The sequence below is a fragment of the Baudoinia panamericana genome, assembly GCF_000338955.1.
Source record: "Baudoinia panamericana UAMH 10762 unplaced genomic scaffold BAUCOscaffold_1, whole genome shotgun sequence".
Taxonomy (NCBI): Eukaryota; Fungi; Ascomycota; class Dothideomycetes; order Mycosphaerellales; family Teratosphaeriaceae; genus Baudoinia; species Baudoinia panamericana.
Window position 1 is genome coordinate 1,195,774 of NW_006911257.1, and position 14,121 is coordinate 1,209,894.

Consider the following 14,121-nt stretch of genomic DNA (forward strand, 5'->3'; position numbering starts at 1 on the left):
CTGCTCAAATACACATCCCTATATACTCTAAAATCATAGCATTACAGCCAAAGCTCCAAGCACGACGGCCAGTGCGCCCATGCTAGCGCCACCGGCCCTGCTTGCCACGCTATGTGAAGTGGTGGCGCTGGCACTCGAGCTCGTTGATGTGATACTCGCACTGGGGATTGTCCCAGTAGCATTGCTGCCAGCTGAGCTCGTCGCGTTCCCATTCGCTCGCAACACCACGTAAATCTCGCCAGTCGCATCTGACGACATGAATAGGCGGCCCTGGCTGTCCCATGCGAGACCCACCGGCCTGAAGCAGCCAGTCGGACAATTAGTGATATTCGCATTCGAGACGATATCTACAGCGGCGGTGGTGCTGTTCGAGGGTTGCGTAGGTTGCCCGTTCGCAAACTCCACGACGGACAGCTTGTAACCCACGGGTGGCTGTCTGTCCCAGCTACCATGGAACGTCACCCAAGCAGCTGTCCCCGCGGTGTTGAAAAGGATATCCAAAGGCGCCATGTGTGCTTGAAAGGCAAGCCGCGGTGGCTGAACGTTCGCAGCACTACAGGTTGTGTCGTTGACTGTGCTGTTGAGATCGCCAATAGCGAACTGTTGACCGACTTGACCCATGAAGTTGGGGATGGCAGACACGTTCCATGCGGTGAAGCATTCAGGATACCCGAAATTACGTCCCTGGTTCGCAGATCGGGTGCCGTTCAAGTAGCCTAGGAAGTTCAACTCCTCTGCAGGGTTGTTCTGGTGAATGTCTACCCCGGATCTCGTGATGTCGTCGGCGCTGTTCTCCACAGTGTAGATGCCGCCGCTGAGAGGTTCCTCGTCTATGCCAACGTCGTTGCGCAGACCCCAACCAAGTAGCAGTCCATCGGTATCAAAGTTATACGGTCTGGTCCGGTTGGCAAGGTTGAACGCCTTGATCTGGCTGTGGCCAGTGGTGATATCTTCTGCATCGATGTCGATATTCGAAGTGCTGCCGCGGGTGACGAGCAGTAATCCGGGCACCTTCTGTGAAAGTTTCAAAGTCCGCGTCGTGTGATCGGAGGTGGTCATATTTTGCACCAGAATAGCTTCGCCCTTGTTAGCTGATATGGCCACTCATTGATTGCAGCTAGACTTACTGGGTGCCGAAGTGTTACTCTGAGTCTGAGCGGAGTATGGCCAGCTATACACGGCCTCTGCGCTGGACGCATACAGCGTGGAGCCGTTGTTTGAAATCTCGATGCCATGGTTGAGAGTGGTATCGTTAATTACCGTGCGCCTGCTGCTCACGCTGATGCAGTCCGATCCAGAGTCAGCCAAGTTGAGCGCTACAATGCCCGAATTCTGCTCGATGACCAGTAAAGCTCCGTTCGTGTCGAACTTGATTCCTCGCGGACTTGTCAAATTATTGGCGACCAGGCGGGCCACGTATCCTGGAGCTACAGACGGCGCTGCACCGCGCGGAACGAGAGTAGAAGAGCACGAAGCAGAAGCGATGGGAGACTGGGCAAATGCTCTTTGGAGGCATACTGCTGCCAAGGCAGCTACAGCAGTCTTGAAAGCGAACATCGCGGCGTCAGAAACCTGCCTAAAGAAGGAAATGCTTGTGAATGATCGTTATATAGCACGCATTCTTTAACATATACATTTGTAGAAACGCCACGGCATTGCCGGCAGCCGGCGCATCATGTCCAAAGTAAGGTTCATTGACTTGCATATGACATAGACGGCTGGACTCGTCTGATTCGAACGCTTGAAGAGTTAAGATGGGTGAGTGACGCGGACGCAGATCTGTTGCCACCGCGGAAGCCACAAAAATGGCGTGTCCCGGTCCGCAGAATGACCTCCGCATAGGCGCGATCCAAAGGACCACTAGTCAGAATACCGGCTCAGGATGCTATGTCGCAGCAAGCGGAGGCGATTGTACCATCTATGGACGGATATTTAATGACACAGTGCAGCGCCTCCGTTGAGGAAGGCAGCCGTTCTGCTCCGGCTTAGGTATTACTCTGCCGACTCCCCAGCGCCTTGCGATGCTTTTCCATATGCCGTTGAAGTCATCCCTCCCATGGTATAATGCTTATAGTGTTGAACAAACAATCTGTAGACCGATACGAGAGGCTTTCGCCTAGTACCGGTATAGATCGCTCTTGAATGGGCCCTCCACAGGCAAGCTCATGTACTCGGCCTGGGTCGTGGTCATCTTCGTCAACTTGGCATTGACGTGGTCGAGATGTAGCAGGGCAACCTGCTCGTCGAGGATCTTGGGAAGGGTGTAGACGCCGACCTCCATGCGGGTGACGCTGGACTTGCTCTGCGTCTCATCGATAATCTTCTTTGGCGCGCCAGTCTCGGTCTCACCTTCGACCGCGCGCGCGAACTCAATGTACTTTCGAGCGAACTCTTTGTCGCCGGCCTTGAACAGCATGATTTGTGCCAGGACTTGGTTGGCGAACGAGCAGGACATGACGAAAGAGGAGTGGCCGGTAGCACAGCCTAGATTGACCAAGCGGCCTTCTGCAAGCAGGATGACGTGCCTGCCGCTCGGCATGGTGAAGCGGTCAACCTGCGGCTTGATGCTGACCTTGTCTTTGGCGTTCTTCTTGAGCCACGCGACATCGATCTCGATGTCGAAGTGGCCGATGTTGCAAACAATGGCGTCCTCGCGCATTACCTCGAAGTGCTTGCCAACGATGATGTCTCTGCAGCCGGTTGTGGTAACGAAGATCTGGGCTTGAGGCGCTGCGTCCTCCATGGTCACGACTTCGTAGCCTGCCATGGCCGCCTGGAGAGCGTTGATGGGATCAATCTCGGACACCATGACGCGAGCACCCATACCGTGCAGTGCCTCCGCACAGCCTTTGCCAACGTCACCGAATCCGGCCACCATAGCAATCTTGCCAGCAATCATGACGTCTGTTGCACGCTTGATACCGTCTATCAACGACTCTCTGCAGCCGTACAAGTTGTCGAATTTGCTCTTCGTAACGGAGTCGTTGACGTTGATCGCAGGTACAAGCAGGCCATGCTCCTTGCCCTTGTTCTTGAGCATCCTGTAGAGGTGGTGCACGCCGGTTGTGGTCTCCTCACTCAGCCCGTAGCAGCCTTCGAGCATCTTCGGGTACTTGTTGTGCACAAGAGCAGTCAGGTCTCCACCATCGTCAAGGATCAAGTTGAGCTCCTTCCCATCTGGGAAAGCCTTCAACTGCTGTTCCAAGCACCAGTTGTACTCTTCTTCAGTCTCGCCCTTCCATGCGAAGACTGGAGTACCTCCTGCTGCAATCGCGGCCGCCGCATGGTCCTGCGTGGAGAAGATGTTGCAAGAGGTCCACGTCACCTCCGCACCCAGAGCCTTCAGCGTTTCGATCAACACGGCAGTCTGGATCGCTGGTCACAGTCAGTCTCGCAGCAGGACGAAAAGCGCGCATACTGCTCACTCATGTGAAGACACCCGGCTATTCTTGCACCCTTCAGCGGCTGCTCTTGGCTGTACTTCAATCTCGTTGCCATCAAGCCTGGCATCTCATGCTCGGCGAGCTCAATCTCACGGCGCCCAAAGGCCGCGAGGTTGATGTCAGCAACCTTGAACTTTTGCGCTGGTTCTCCCATAGTGGCGGTTGCGCTTGATCGATGTGGAAAGGAAGAATTGAGAATCTGCAATCGCTAGTGTAAAGGTGTCTGGTGTCTGCAAACAATGGCAATAAATTCCTCTCAAGCTTCCGCTGTTTTGCCCCACTACGAAAGTGCCGAACAAGACCCCTCAGCCCTACGAAAACGGCACAGCAGTGACACCATCGCCCTTAATCCTGGTAAGGTGAGAGGATGAAACCGAACGTAAGGAGCAGCTGGGGGAAGACCATACACATGCCGGTGACCCTTCTACAGCGACTCCCACACCACGTGGCTGCTAATGCTATCAATCATCCTCCCTTCGTATCAAAAGCCTTCCAACGCAATGCAACCCGGCCAACGTGCAAATACATTGTTTCACTCAACATAGAGAACCTCAGTAAAGTCGGGCAGAGCCAACACTGCCAGCAACGCTTGCGCGCCAGCCTGGCGATATCTATGCAACGTACAGATGGGTGCGCCGATCCCTGTTCCGTCCAGCCCTCGAACTCACGGAACAAAGTACGCCGGCGTTAAGCACCACCCTAATAGCTATGCTCCTCTTTCAGCTTGTTATACATGCTAAATGACGAGCTCCCGTGTGAACGGTCTGGCCGTTGTAGAATATACGCCTATCAAACTTTTTGATCCAACCCTGAACGCCATGCTGAACTCCGCTTCAATGCGATTAGTGTATGAGCCAGGCCGTTGGCCGATATGGAAAATCTAGGTGCGTTAGAGTCCAACGCGGAGGTGCTTCATGACGGAAGGCCAAGTCGACTGAAGCGGTCAGCAAGGTCCGCCTGCCCCTCTCCGAACACCACTTCGAAACCGTCGTTGTCTGTAATCATGTCATCACGTCTCGATTTCCGTGGACCTGTGGGACTCCCGGATCGCGGGTGTTTGAAGATACTGTGAAATGGTGGGTCAACTTCAGGCTTTCGAGGTGCCGCACCGGAATCATCGGGCGGCGAGCGCCTTCGTGGGCTTGAGTACAAGCCCTCTGTTTCGCGCAGTGCGTCCTTGACTTTACGCTTCAACCCATTGACGTATGGCACAATATGGCGCAGGGTTGCCGTATCAAAGGGGACCTTCTTGGATGGAAGCACAGGCTTCAGCGTGCTGGAGTCTGACACGCTGCGTTTCGTCTGTAGTGCTTCAATGACTAATCGAGCGACGGCCTCAGAGTCCTTACGTGGCCGGGCGGTGTACGGATGCTCTGTTGCGTTGGGAGAGGGGTCTGTTGTGAGCGCTGTAGCCTGAACCTCCCGCTCCAGCAGTGGCTCAGGTAGGATAAACGATGCTGAGCGTACGCTGTCACTTTCCTCGAGACTTGGGGTGGTATCCTCAAACGCATCGTAGTCGAAGCCTGGAGAAGAAGGCGGTGATCGCCGAGGTTGCAAGGTCAACTCTTCACTCTCCTGATCGGCCAACTCGATCATGGCATCCACCTCCTGCCATGCTTGCGCGTGCGGTCCATTCAACATACCCACCGCTACAGCGCGAAGCCGTAGATCCTTCAACTCTTCAATCAAAAGGCCCCACTCTCTCAGCATCTCGATATTAGCGACCACGTTATGCTGCTGCTCCCTAATGGACTTGGGTACGAACATCTCATGCCCGCTGTCAATACGCCTGTCGTCGTATGCATCCTGTTCCGGCAGAGAGGGTATCGTGTCCTCGAAATCGAAGTCCTCATTCCAATCTTCTGTCACCGCTTTGCTGCCAACACCCCATGTGCCAAATTTACTGGCAGCCACGCTTCTCTTACCGCCGGCTTCTGGAACGACTGGAACACTGTGACTGCGTGCGTGCATACCGCTGGGCGGCCGTCGGCCGTTGGCTCTACTACCACGTGTATCATCCTTCTTGCCGTGTACGGTTCGTGGCCGAGGCGGCGATTGATCGTGATTGCTCGGGCTTGGTTGCTGCTCAGACCAATCAAACGGGTTGGCCTTGTCTCCACCGTTGCTGTGCCGGTTCGGCGTAGAATGTACTGAGGACAAGTTGCCTGCTCTAGAGAGAGCGCCTAAGCGGAAGGGCAGAGTCTTTGTAGATGTTAATCCGTTCGCGGGCGCCTGGATGCCGAGTCCGGGCTGCTGGACAGACCTGTCTTCTGGGGCATCCCAATCAATCTCGTCAGGATCCGGCATGGTAGGCGGAGACGACGTGAAAATCAGTTGCGTGCCCGGGCGTGCAGACGGCGTCGATGTTACGTTCTTGTCACGTCCTGACTGGATTGGCGTGCTTGTAACGCTACCTTCCTCCTCGATAGTGCTGTGACGGTATCTTCCACTTCGTTCGCTGCCTTGGGCGCGACCTTCATTGAGAAAGTCGCGCAGCTTGGTACTGCGGCCGGATGAGAGGTTTGGTGGAGACTCATCAAATATGGTATCGATAGGTGGACCACGCTTCCCAGAGCTGCTCCTTGTGGTTCTTGTGGGATATGAATCGAATGCATGTTCGTTCTGGTAATCCGTGCTGTAACCTCCAGCGGACCGCGGCTCGCTGTCTGATCCTGGAGTGGACGTAATCTCCGACTGAGTAGAAGACGCATGTGCTTGACGGGCAACTGACGACCAGAGATCTGCTGAAGGGAGCCTGCGTTGCGCAGATGGCGAGGGTGTGGTGGCGTGAGAACGCTGGGTTCCAAGGGTTGTGCCCGTTGACGGAAGTTGCAAAGAAAGCGGAGTTGGGGAGCCTAAGTGAAGGTCTATCTCCCTGTGCTGTGTCTCTGCCGATCTACCGTCGCTCGAAGACGTGTATATGCTGCGTTGAATAGCCTGCGGATCCGTGAGATCTCTCCTTTTGGTAGGCCGCTCCGACTCCTGCGACGCGGAACTGCTGAAAGTGCTGCCCATTGATGTCGATGGCGCGGACGTAACGCGCGATTTGGGTTTGCGATTTGTCTTGCTAGCTAGTGGCCTGCGCTTGCTTGGAGTTGGCCGCTTCCATAGCGGTTGTGGTCCGCTTGATAACAGGTCTCCTATAGAGAAGGAGCGCCTTGGAGCGACTGAGCCTGCGAAGTCCGTGGTGGGTACTGGCAGCGGCGATGAAGCAGCGCTAGGTGCTATCGCCAGACTCGCAACTGACTCGCCTGGGGCCATCCTTGCACCACGGCCATGATCGGTCTTTATACCCAACGGCCCCAGTAGCTCATGCGTGGATACGAGGACTGGCGTATATTTCCTGTCTGGGTAGACACGTCTGACTGGGTTTGGAATGCTACTCGAGCTACGCCTCCTTCCCACAACTGATTCATCCCTAGCTACCTTCGAGGTGAAATACTGCCGCCATGGCGAGCCATGCACGCCACCATTATGGTGACTAGGTGTAGACAACGTTTGATGCCTGTCCAAGGAGCTTTCCACGAGCGTAGCGGAGCGCTGATGACTAGTCGCTGGTCGGCGGAAGACTGCCCGTGGGATCTTAGATCCTGGAAGTAGGACAGGCGAGGCTCCAGCACTGTGGACAGACGAAGCTCGCTTCACAAGCTTGTTCGGCGCTTGTGGCGAAGGTGTTTGCTCCGGCAACATCACGCTCGTCGAGTCTGCACGTGGAAAAGCCATCGAGCTGTTGGAGTTCGAGAAGGCCGCCGAGGCCGGGCGCGAAGTGGATGTTACGCTAGAGTCGCCTGACTGCGGTATATTCCCCGATAAAGTCCGCAGCCATGAATGACGACGAGAGGTCGGTGTACCTGCTTGTGACAAGCTCTCGTCATCACGCCACAAAGGACTTGCTAGGCCAATGCCAATGCTCGCTGCTGGAAACTGACTCCGTTGCTGCCGTGTGCTCGTCGTTGCATGCGTGCTAGCGCTCCCATAGGCCCCAAACCCACTCAACCGTTTATCTTGCGGTGCGGATACGGATCGATGCTTAAAGGCTTTGTCGTTGGGCGAACTTTCGGCGGCGGATAGTGTGTATGTTGCTAACATGGAGTCGTGGGCGTCGTCGTCCGGCCGAGCAAGGGAGAGGCCGACTGCCGATAAAGAAATACCAGCACCAGTAGCCAATAACGTAGGGACCGTGTTCATTCTCTTCTCATGACCAAACTCCGGCCAAAACGGGCAGAACACGAGCCACAGTGGCACCCGTGGTCATTGTCGAAGGCCCAGTGGCAGCGCACTTGGGCAGGGTCACGCTTCGCTAAGTCACGACCACGACAAACATCGCAACGTTTCACGCAGCGGAGGTGGAAAAGAAAGGACAATGGCCGAGTCAGAAAGCAGGGAAACGGGTCTGCGGCGTCCGTAGTGAGGTCTCGGAGAGGGGCAGTTTAACGGAACGTTGGCCTAGGGGCAGAGCATGAGGGCTGAAGTAACATTAACCCGCGGGCTGAGAAATGCCACGACCCCGGGAGTCAGGCACACGACAGCGGGTTCAACGACTACGATCTTCTTCTACTCTACGGTCGTTGTGTCTACGCATGGATGCATCTACGAGCAGTGCCGTTTACTGATTTCATCGCCCATGTTACCGCTTGTACAACGACAACCCCGACCGTAACTGCAGGAGGCCTAGTTCGCCAAACGCAAACATTGACAATAGTACATGTCAGGGCGTCCCACGGTCAAGGCCGGCACGCGAGCTCCATTACCCGCCGACAAGCGATCCTTCGCTATTGCTCCGCTCCATTAATCGAAGTCTACAAGCGAAGGCCCAGTCGGCGATCTGCAAGGACGGAATCTGATGCTGAACCTTCGTTGACTAGCAAGCCATCCCCGTCTGCAGGTAATGTGGGGAGTCCCGCATCCGCGTCGCGTACGTTGTCCTAGCCGACATGCCCTCAGGCTTGGGACGAGACGAGCGAGGGCTCATCGTGGCAGTAGCATAGAGTTCGTGAAAGGGAGAGCGTCCGGTCTTGTCTCTTGAAAGCTTTCTTTCGTACGTGAAACGTTTGTGTCACATCCCTACTTAGTCTCGTGCGTCCCGAGTTTTGGCCCCGCCAAGGCAGCGCGCTGATGAAGATCTGACGCCCACTGACGCCCATGTGGCACGGTAGATGGCACAACCGAAGCTCTTGAGACAACCGTTCGTTCCCATTGCGGATCAGTGGAACCTGGACAGCTTCTCCGATCGAGTCGGTACCTGCCTGCAGATAGCAGAAACGTCTGCTTTCGGCAGTGGTAGCAGCAAGGGACGCACCCTGTGGAACGCGGTTTCAGAAACATCCTTCCCATTAATCGAGCGACGTTCCAGGGCATCCTTGATGATGTGCGTCGGCTCCGTCGCCGCTCCCGCTAACGCCAACTAGCGTGTTGTTCAATCGCGTCAACAAGCTTTGACGAAAGGTGGGATTGGCCACTTACGCCGCAAATAACAACTGCAGCGGCCTGAGCGATGACGTCCAGACAGTGAAAGAGTCATTCATGCAGCTGTCATTTTACAATCAAAATGTCAGACACAACGGAGCCATTTACCGTATGCTGAATGCATCGGCGGAGGAGACCAGGCTTCGTCCGTAAATGTTATGGCGGAGAACCTAGTAATATCCAAAGAGGAATTTGTCCCGCAATCGGAACGCCAGGTGCCGCGGGTTTCGCCATTCCCCGACAGCAAGCAGACCCATTCTGTCACCTGAGTAGGAGGCGTTAGTAGGCAGGTCAGGAAAGTCCTCCCAACTGCGAAAGGTTCTGTCGCCACGATTGCGTGCCTTCGTCTTGCGTAAGACTATTGCGAAGCCCAATCGTCCCATGAGTTTTGGCTCGTGGGCCAGCATGCAATCCGTGCAATCGGGTATGCTCATCTTCACTTCTCGGTCATTGGCAGCGAGCAAGCCTTCTAGAAAGCCCGTGACGGTCGCCAAGACCGACGTTGACGCGAGCCGGGGCGAAAGCCGTGGGCTTCGTGCTCATTAACCACTCGTTTAATAAACACTACAATCGAGTTTTGGCGCACAGATAGAGAGGCGCCCAGCCAATATCCGTCCATAAGTACAGTACTTACATACATAGAGCGGCGCTTATCATTGCGCACGGGTCGGAAATTGGGCTATCCCGAGGGTTCACTGCGTACGAGCAACGCCACACATCCAGCCAGCCATAGGGCATGCGACTGCCTTTCCCTGGGATCCTTAGTCTTTTGTGCTATCGGCCAGGGCTATGGAAGCTGACATCCGAGCGCAATTACCTGACCTCGACCCAGTGGTTGTAGATTACGCGACCGGATATTTAAACCATGCGGCGCGCCAATTCAGCGCCGAAGGCGATCCTTTGGGTGACGCGGCATCGGTAATAATACAACTGCTGCTTTCGGCGTCTGGAGATCTGTCGAATGAGAATGAAGTCTCAGTACAGAATCTCGTCGATAAACTGGTGACGAGGTTGCAGGACGAGAATGGCCGCGATGGCGAACAAAGACAGCAAGCGCCTTCGGCAAGAAGGCTTGAGCAGACCATCCAAGTCGGCTCTCAGCGCAACGTTTCATCAACGTTGGGCCTAACAAGCGGGAATATCGACCTAGAGTCGGCGAATGCTCGAAAGGTCGAATCTAGGGTAGACAAGAAGAAGCTCGAAAAGGCTGAGCGGAAGTTAAAGGCTAAACAAGACAAGAAAGTCTTCAAGACCGTGGAGTATGAAGCTTCTCGCTTACTTGATCAGCCTGACGAGCAGAAGTCGTATGAGGAGTTCTTCATGGCTGTCAATCCCTTGCAGCTAGGTGCTGATGCTCAATCGAAGAGCAAAGACATCAAAGTCGATGGGATCGACATATCAATCGGCGGCAAGCGTATTTTGACAGACACATCACTTACGCTTGCATACGGCCGCCGATATGGCTTGGTAGGTCAAAATGGTATCGGTAAATCTACGCTACTCAGAGCGCTCAGTAAGCGTGAGGTGGCAATTCCGACTCATATATCCATTCTTTTCGTTGAGCAAGAGATCACCGGAGACGACACACCTGCGATACAGGCGGTGCTCGACGCCGATGTCTGGCGAAAACATCTTCTCCGGGAACAGGAGAAAATCACCAAGGAGCTCGCGCAGCTCGAAGCCGAACGCTCGTCGATGGCAGACACGTCGGGAGATGCAGCGAAACTTGACAAGCAGCGCGAAGGTCTTGATTTGACACTGGGTGACATCCAGAGCAAGCTTTCAGAGATGGAGTCGGACAAGGCAGAGTCTCGCGCGGCAAGCATACTTGCTGGTCTCGGCTTCTCAACCGAACGCCAGCAGTACGCTACCAAAACGTTCTCCGGAGGTTGGCGGATGCGTCTTGCGCTTGCCCGGGCACTGTTTTGCGAGCCGGATCTGCTGATGCTCGACGAGCCTTCCAACATGCTGGACGTCCCCTCCATCACTTTCTTGTCAAACTACCTGCAAGGCTACCCCAGCACAGTATTGGTTGTGTCTCACGATCGTGCGTTCCTCAATGAGGTTGCGACAGATATCATACACCAACACTCGGAGCGCTTGGATTATTACAAGGGTGCTAATTTCGACTCCTTTTACGCTACGAAAGAAGAGCGCCGGAAGACGGCGAAGCGCGAGTACGACAATCAGATGGTCCAACGTGCTCACCTGCAGGCTTTTATCGACAAATTCCGTTACAATGCCGCTAAGTCGTCGGAAGCGCAGTCACGGATCAAGAAGCTGGAAAAGATGCCTGTCCTGGACGCGCCAGAAGCCGAATATACCGTGCATTTCAAGTTCCCGGAGGTGGAGAAGCTGTCGCCGCCTATCATACAAATGACGAACGTATCTTTCGGTTACAGCAAAGACAAGATCCTGCTGAAGAATGTGGACCTAGACGTCCAGCTCGACTCGCGCATAGGCATCGTCGGCCCCAACGGTGCAGGCAAGACGACGGCGCTGAAGCTGTTGATTGGCGCGTTGCAGCCTACGTCAGGCCTCATCTCACAGAACCCACGATTACGAATTGGTTTCTTCGCCCAACACCACGTGGATGCACTCGATCTCACCATGAGCGCTGTCGGTTTCATGGCGTCTCGCTATCCAGGCAAATCAGATGAGGAGTATCGTCGTCATTTGGGTGCCTTTGGCATCACGGGCATGACCGGGCTGCAGAAGATGGCGCTGCTATCCGGAGGGCAGAAGTCGAGGGTGGCGTTCGCTTGCCTTGGCTTGACTAACCCACATATCCTGGTCTTGGACGAGCCGAGCAATCACTTGGACATCGAGGCAATGGACGCTCTCAGCACGGCCTTGCAGAGGTTCGAAGGCGGCGTGCTGATGGTGAGTCACGACGTCACCATGCTGCAGAATGTATGCACCAGCCTGTGGGTATGCGATCATGGAACGGTGGAGCATTTCGAGGGGACAGTGAATGATTACAAGAAGAGAATCTCAGCGCAAGCGGGAGAGGCTGGCGTTGCTATCCAGCATTAGATGAAGGCTCGTACTGCTGGGTCGAGCCCTAACCAACATGTGAAGTCATGCCTTAGGCTCAAGCTTTTTCTCGTATGAAACAGTTTGCGACTTTAATTCAATATGCCCTTGTATGCCAAGTACAAACGACTCTGTGTGCAATCAGCGTGACTCTCATTGACGGCAATCGCAGTCGTCTTCGCTAAGACCAACGTGTCTTCTCCATCTTCTCTCCATCTTTTCTTCACTTCTCGCTATCACCGTTCAACGCAAGCAGCAGGCTCTGCATTGCACTATTGCCTGCGACGGCAGGTTGTACGGCCTCCACTCTCATCTTATCCAGCCACCGTTCAGCGAGGCTACGCCAGCAGTAGGAAGAAGATGCCGCCCAAGAAGGAACAGAAGCAGGAGAAGATCCTGCTGGGCAGACCCGGCAACAGCCTCAAGAGTGGGATCGTATGTACGGCGGACATGTGCGTGCATTGCGCAGTGCGACTTACAAGATGCTAACATACGGCACAGGTTGGTCTTGCCAACGTAGGAAAGTCGACCTTCTTCCAAGCTCTGACGAAATGCTCGCTCGGCAACCCAGCCAACTTTCCATATGCCACGATCGATCCCGAAGAAGCGCGAGTCATTGTGCCTGACGAACGGTTCGACTGGTTATGCGAGCACTATAAGCCCAAGTCGCAGGTTCCGGCCAATCTCACAGTTTACGACATTGCCGGTCTGACGCGAGGAGCATCAACCGGTGCAGGTCTCGGAAACGCTTTCCTGTCACATATCCGCGCAGTAGATGCTGTGTTCCAGGTTGTACGATGCTTCGACGATGCCGAGATTATCCACGTGGAAGGTGATGTCGATCCGATTCGCGACCTTGACATTATTAGCGAGGAGTTGCGCATCAAGGACATCGAGTTTGTGGAGAAGGCGCATGAGAACTTGGTGAAGCAGACACGAAGAGGAGGACAGTCGCTGGAGATGAAGAAGCTCAAAGAGGAGCAAGCCACCGTGGAGAAGGTACTAGAGCTGCTAAAGTCTGGCAAGGACGTGCGGCACCACGACTGGCAACCGAAAGAGGTACGTCCATCATACCTTTCCGTCCCTGTCGTGATGAACAAGAGATCACATCTCTATAATCCCAGCTCATTGAGCGCCTCGATCTATGAACGCAGAGGTGCTATGAGAACACGTCCCACCTGATTATGCAACCGCCTTTTGCTGTACATCCCTACTCGGACCAGCGTCCAGCTTGGCTGACAGCGCATCTAGGTAGAAGTGATCAACCCGCTCTTTCTACTTACCGCCAAGCCAGCAGTCTACCTCGTCAACCTGAGCGAAAAGGACTATATCCGACAAAAGAACAAGCATTTACCGAAGATCGCAGAATGGCTGAAGGAGCATGCTCCTGGCGAACCTATTATCCCAATTTCAGTTTCATTCCAGGAACGTCTGACCCGCTTCGAGACCGATGCAGAGGCAGAAGAGGAATGCAAGAAGCTCGGTACGAAAGACGCCCTTCCCAAGATAGTGACTACCATGCGCAAAGCCCTCAACCTCGGCTCCTTCTTCACGACTGGCACGGACGAGGTACGGCAATGGACGATTCGGAACGGTACGAAAGCGCCACAGGCCGCGGGCGTGATTCACGGCGACTTCGAGAAGACGTTCATTCAGGTCGTCGTCTACAATTTCAGCACGCTGAAGGAGGAAGGCGATGAAGCTGCAGTCAAGGCGAAGGGAAAGGTCATGACGAAGGGCAAAGACTACGTGGTTGAGGATGGCGACATACTGCTCATCAAGGCGGGCGCGGCGAAGGCTTGAGCCATCCGACTGCTGTGAGTGGGCGCTGTGTCACATGTGATACTCGCATTAGGCGTCAAATTGGCCAACTGCAATGTGTATGTCATCGAGCATCGCACGCATGAGTGGCTTGGTGCCATTGCCGCGGAGCGAGTGTTACTTGCAATGCCGCCGGACAAAGAGACGAAGATGCACTCGCCCTATGCGCTTCACGACGCCTGCGGGCCGTCAGTTGTGTTTGACTGTCGCGGATCGCTCCGCGTGACTTAGATAGCATGCACCAAACATTCAAATCCTCTGTATTGTCTCTCGCAATACACATACTGAATTTGAAAACGTCTTCCCAGCCCTCAGCGAGCGTGAACGAGAATCCGTGGGAAGAGGCAATTTCTAC

At 54.7% G+C, this 14,121-nt stretch overlaps 5 protein-coding genes across 5 annotated transcripts; 2 read left to right on the forward strand and 3 right to left on the reverse strand.

The window, feature by feature from the left end:
- Window positions 1–33: 33 nt before the first annotated feature.
- On the reverse strand, window positions 34–1,557 carry BAUCODRAFT_118642 (uncharacterized protein; the record flags this gene model as incomplete). Its single annotated transcript, XM_007673912.1, has 2 exons — window positions 34–1,076; window positions 1,128–1,557. 2 exons carry the CDS (start codon window positions 1,555–1,557, stop codon window positions 34–36), a joined length of 1,473 nt encoding a protein of 490 aa, XP_007672102.1.
- A 199-nt stretch (window positions 1,558–1,756) lies between these two features.
- BAUCODRAFT_29300 (uncharacterized protein) lies at window positions 1,757–3,705 on the reverse strand. Its single transcript, XM_007673913.1, has 2 exons — window positions 3,426–3,705; window positions 1,757–3,375 (listed from the first exon to the last, which is right to left on the reverse strand). The coding sequence occupies exons 1-2, from the start codon at window positions 3,595–3,597 to the stop codon at window positions 2,117–2,119; spliced, it is 1,431 nt and encodes a 476-aa protein (XP_007672103.1). The 5' UTR covers window positions 3,598–3,705; the 3' UTR covers window positions 1,757–2,116.
- Window positions 3,706–4,355: 650 nt separating this feature from the next.
- BAUCODRAFT_62174 (uncharacterized protein) lies at window positions 4,356–7,133 on the reverse strand (the record flags this gene model as incomplete). The annotated part of the gene is made up of 1 exon (XM_007673914.1): window positions 4,356–7,133. One exon carries the CDS (start codon window positions 7,131–7,133, stop codon window positions 4,356–4,358), a length of 2,778 nt encoding a protein of 925 aa, XP_007672104.1.
- A 2,565-nt stretch (window positions 7,134–9,698) lies between these two features.
- On the forward strand, window positions 9,699–11,945 carry BAUCODRAFT_61258 (uncharacterized protein; the record flags this gene model as incomplete). The annotated part of the gene is made up of 1 exon (XM_007673915.1): window positions 9,699–11,945. The coding sequence occupies one exon, from the start codon at window positions 9,699–9,701 to the stop codon at window positions 11,943–11,945; it is 2,247 nt and encodes a 748-aa protein (XP_007672105.1).
- A 97-nt stretch (window positions 11,946–12,042) lies between these two features.
- BAUCODRAFT_29303 (uncharacterized protein) lies at window positions 12,043–14,083 on the forward strand. Its single transcript, XM_007673916.1, has 3 exons — window positions 12,043–12,397; window positions 12,447–13,004; window positions 13,197–14,083. Exons 1-3 carry the CDS (start codon window positions 12,383–12,385, stop codon window positions 13,746–13,748), a joined length of 1,125 nt encoding a protein of 374 aa, XP_007672106.1. The 5' UTR covers window positions 12,043–12,382; the 3' UTR covers window positions 13,749–14,083.
- Window positions 14,084–14,121: the final 38 nt, after the last annotated feature.

Excerpts from the sequence above, each read along its gene's own strand:
- BAUCODRAFT_29300 (XM_007673913.1), bottom strand. The coding sequence starts at position 3,597 with ATGGGAGAACCAGCGCAAAAGTTCAAGGTTGCTGACATCAACCTCGCG. Across the intron at positions 3,376-3,425 it reads AGCCGGGTGTCTTCACATGA|CGATCCAGACTGCCGTGTTG; the intron begins GTGAGCAGTATG and ends GACTGTGACCAG.
- BAUCODRAFT_29303 (XM_007673916.1), top strand. Across the intron at positions 13,005-13,196 it reads ACGACTGGCAACCGAAAGAG|GTAGAAGTGATCAACCCGCT; the intron begins GTACGTCCATCA and ends CAGCGCATCTAG.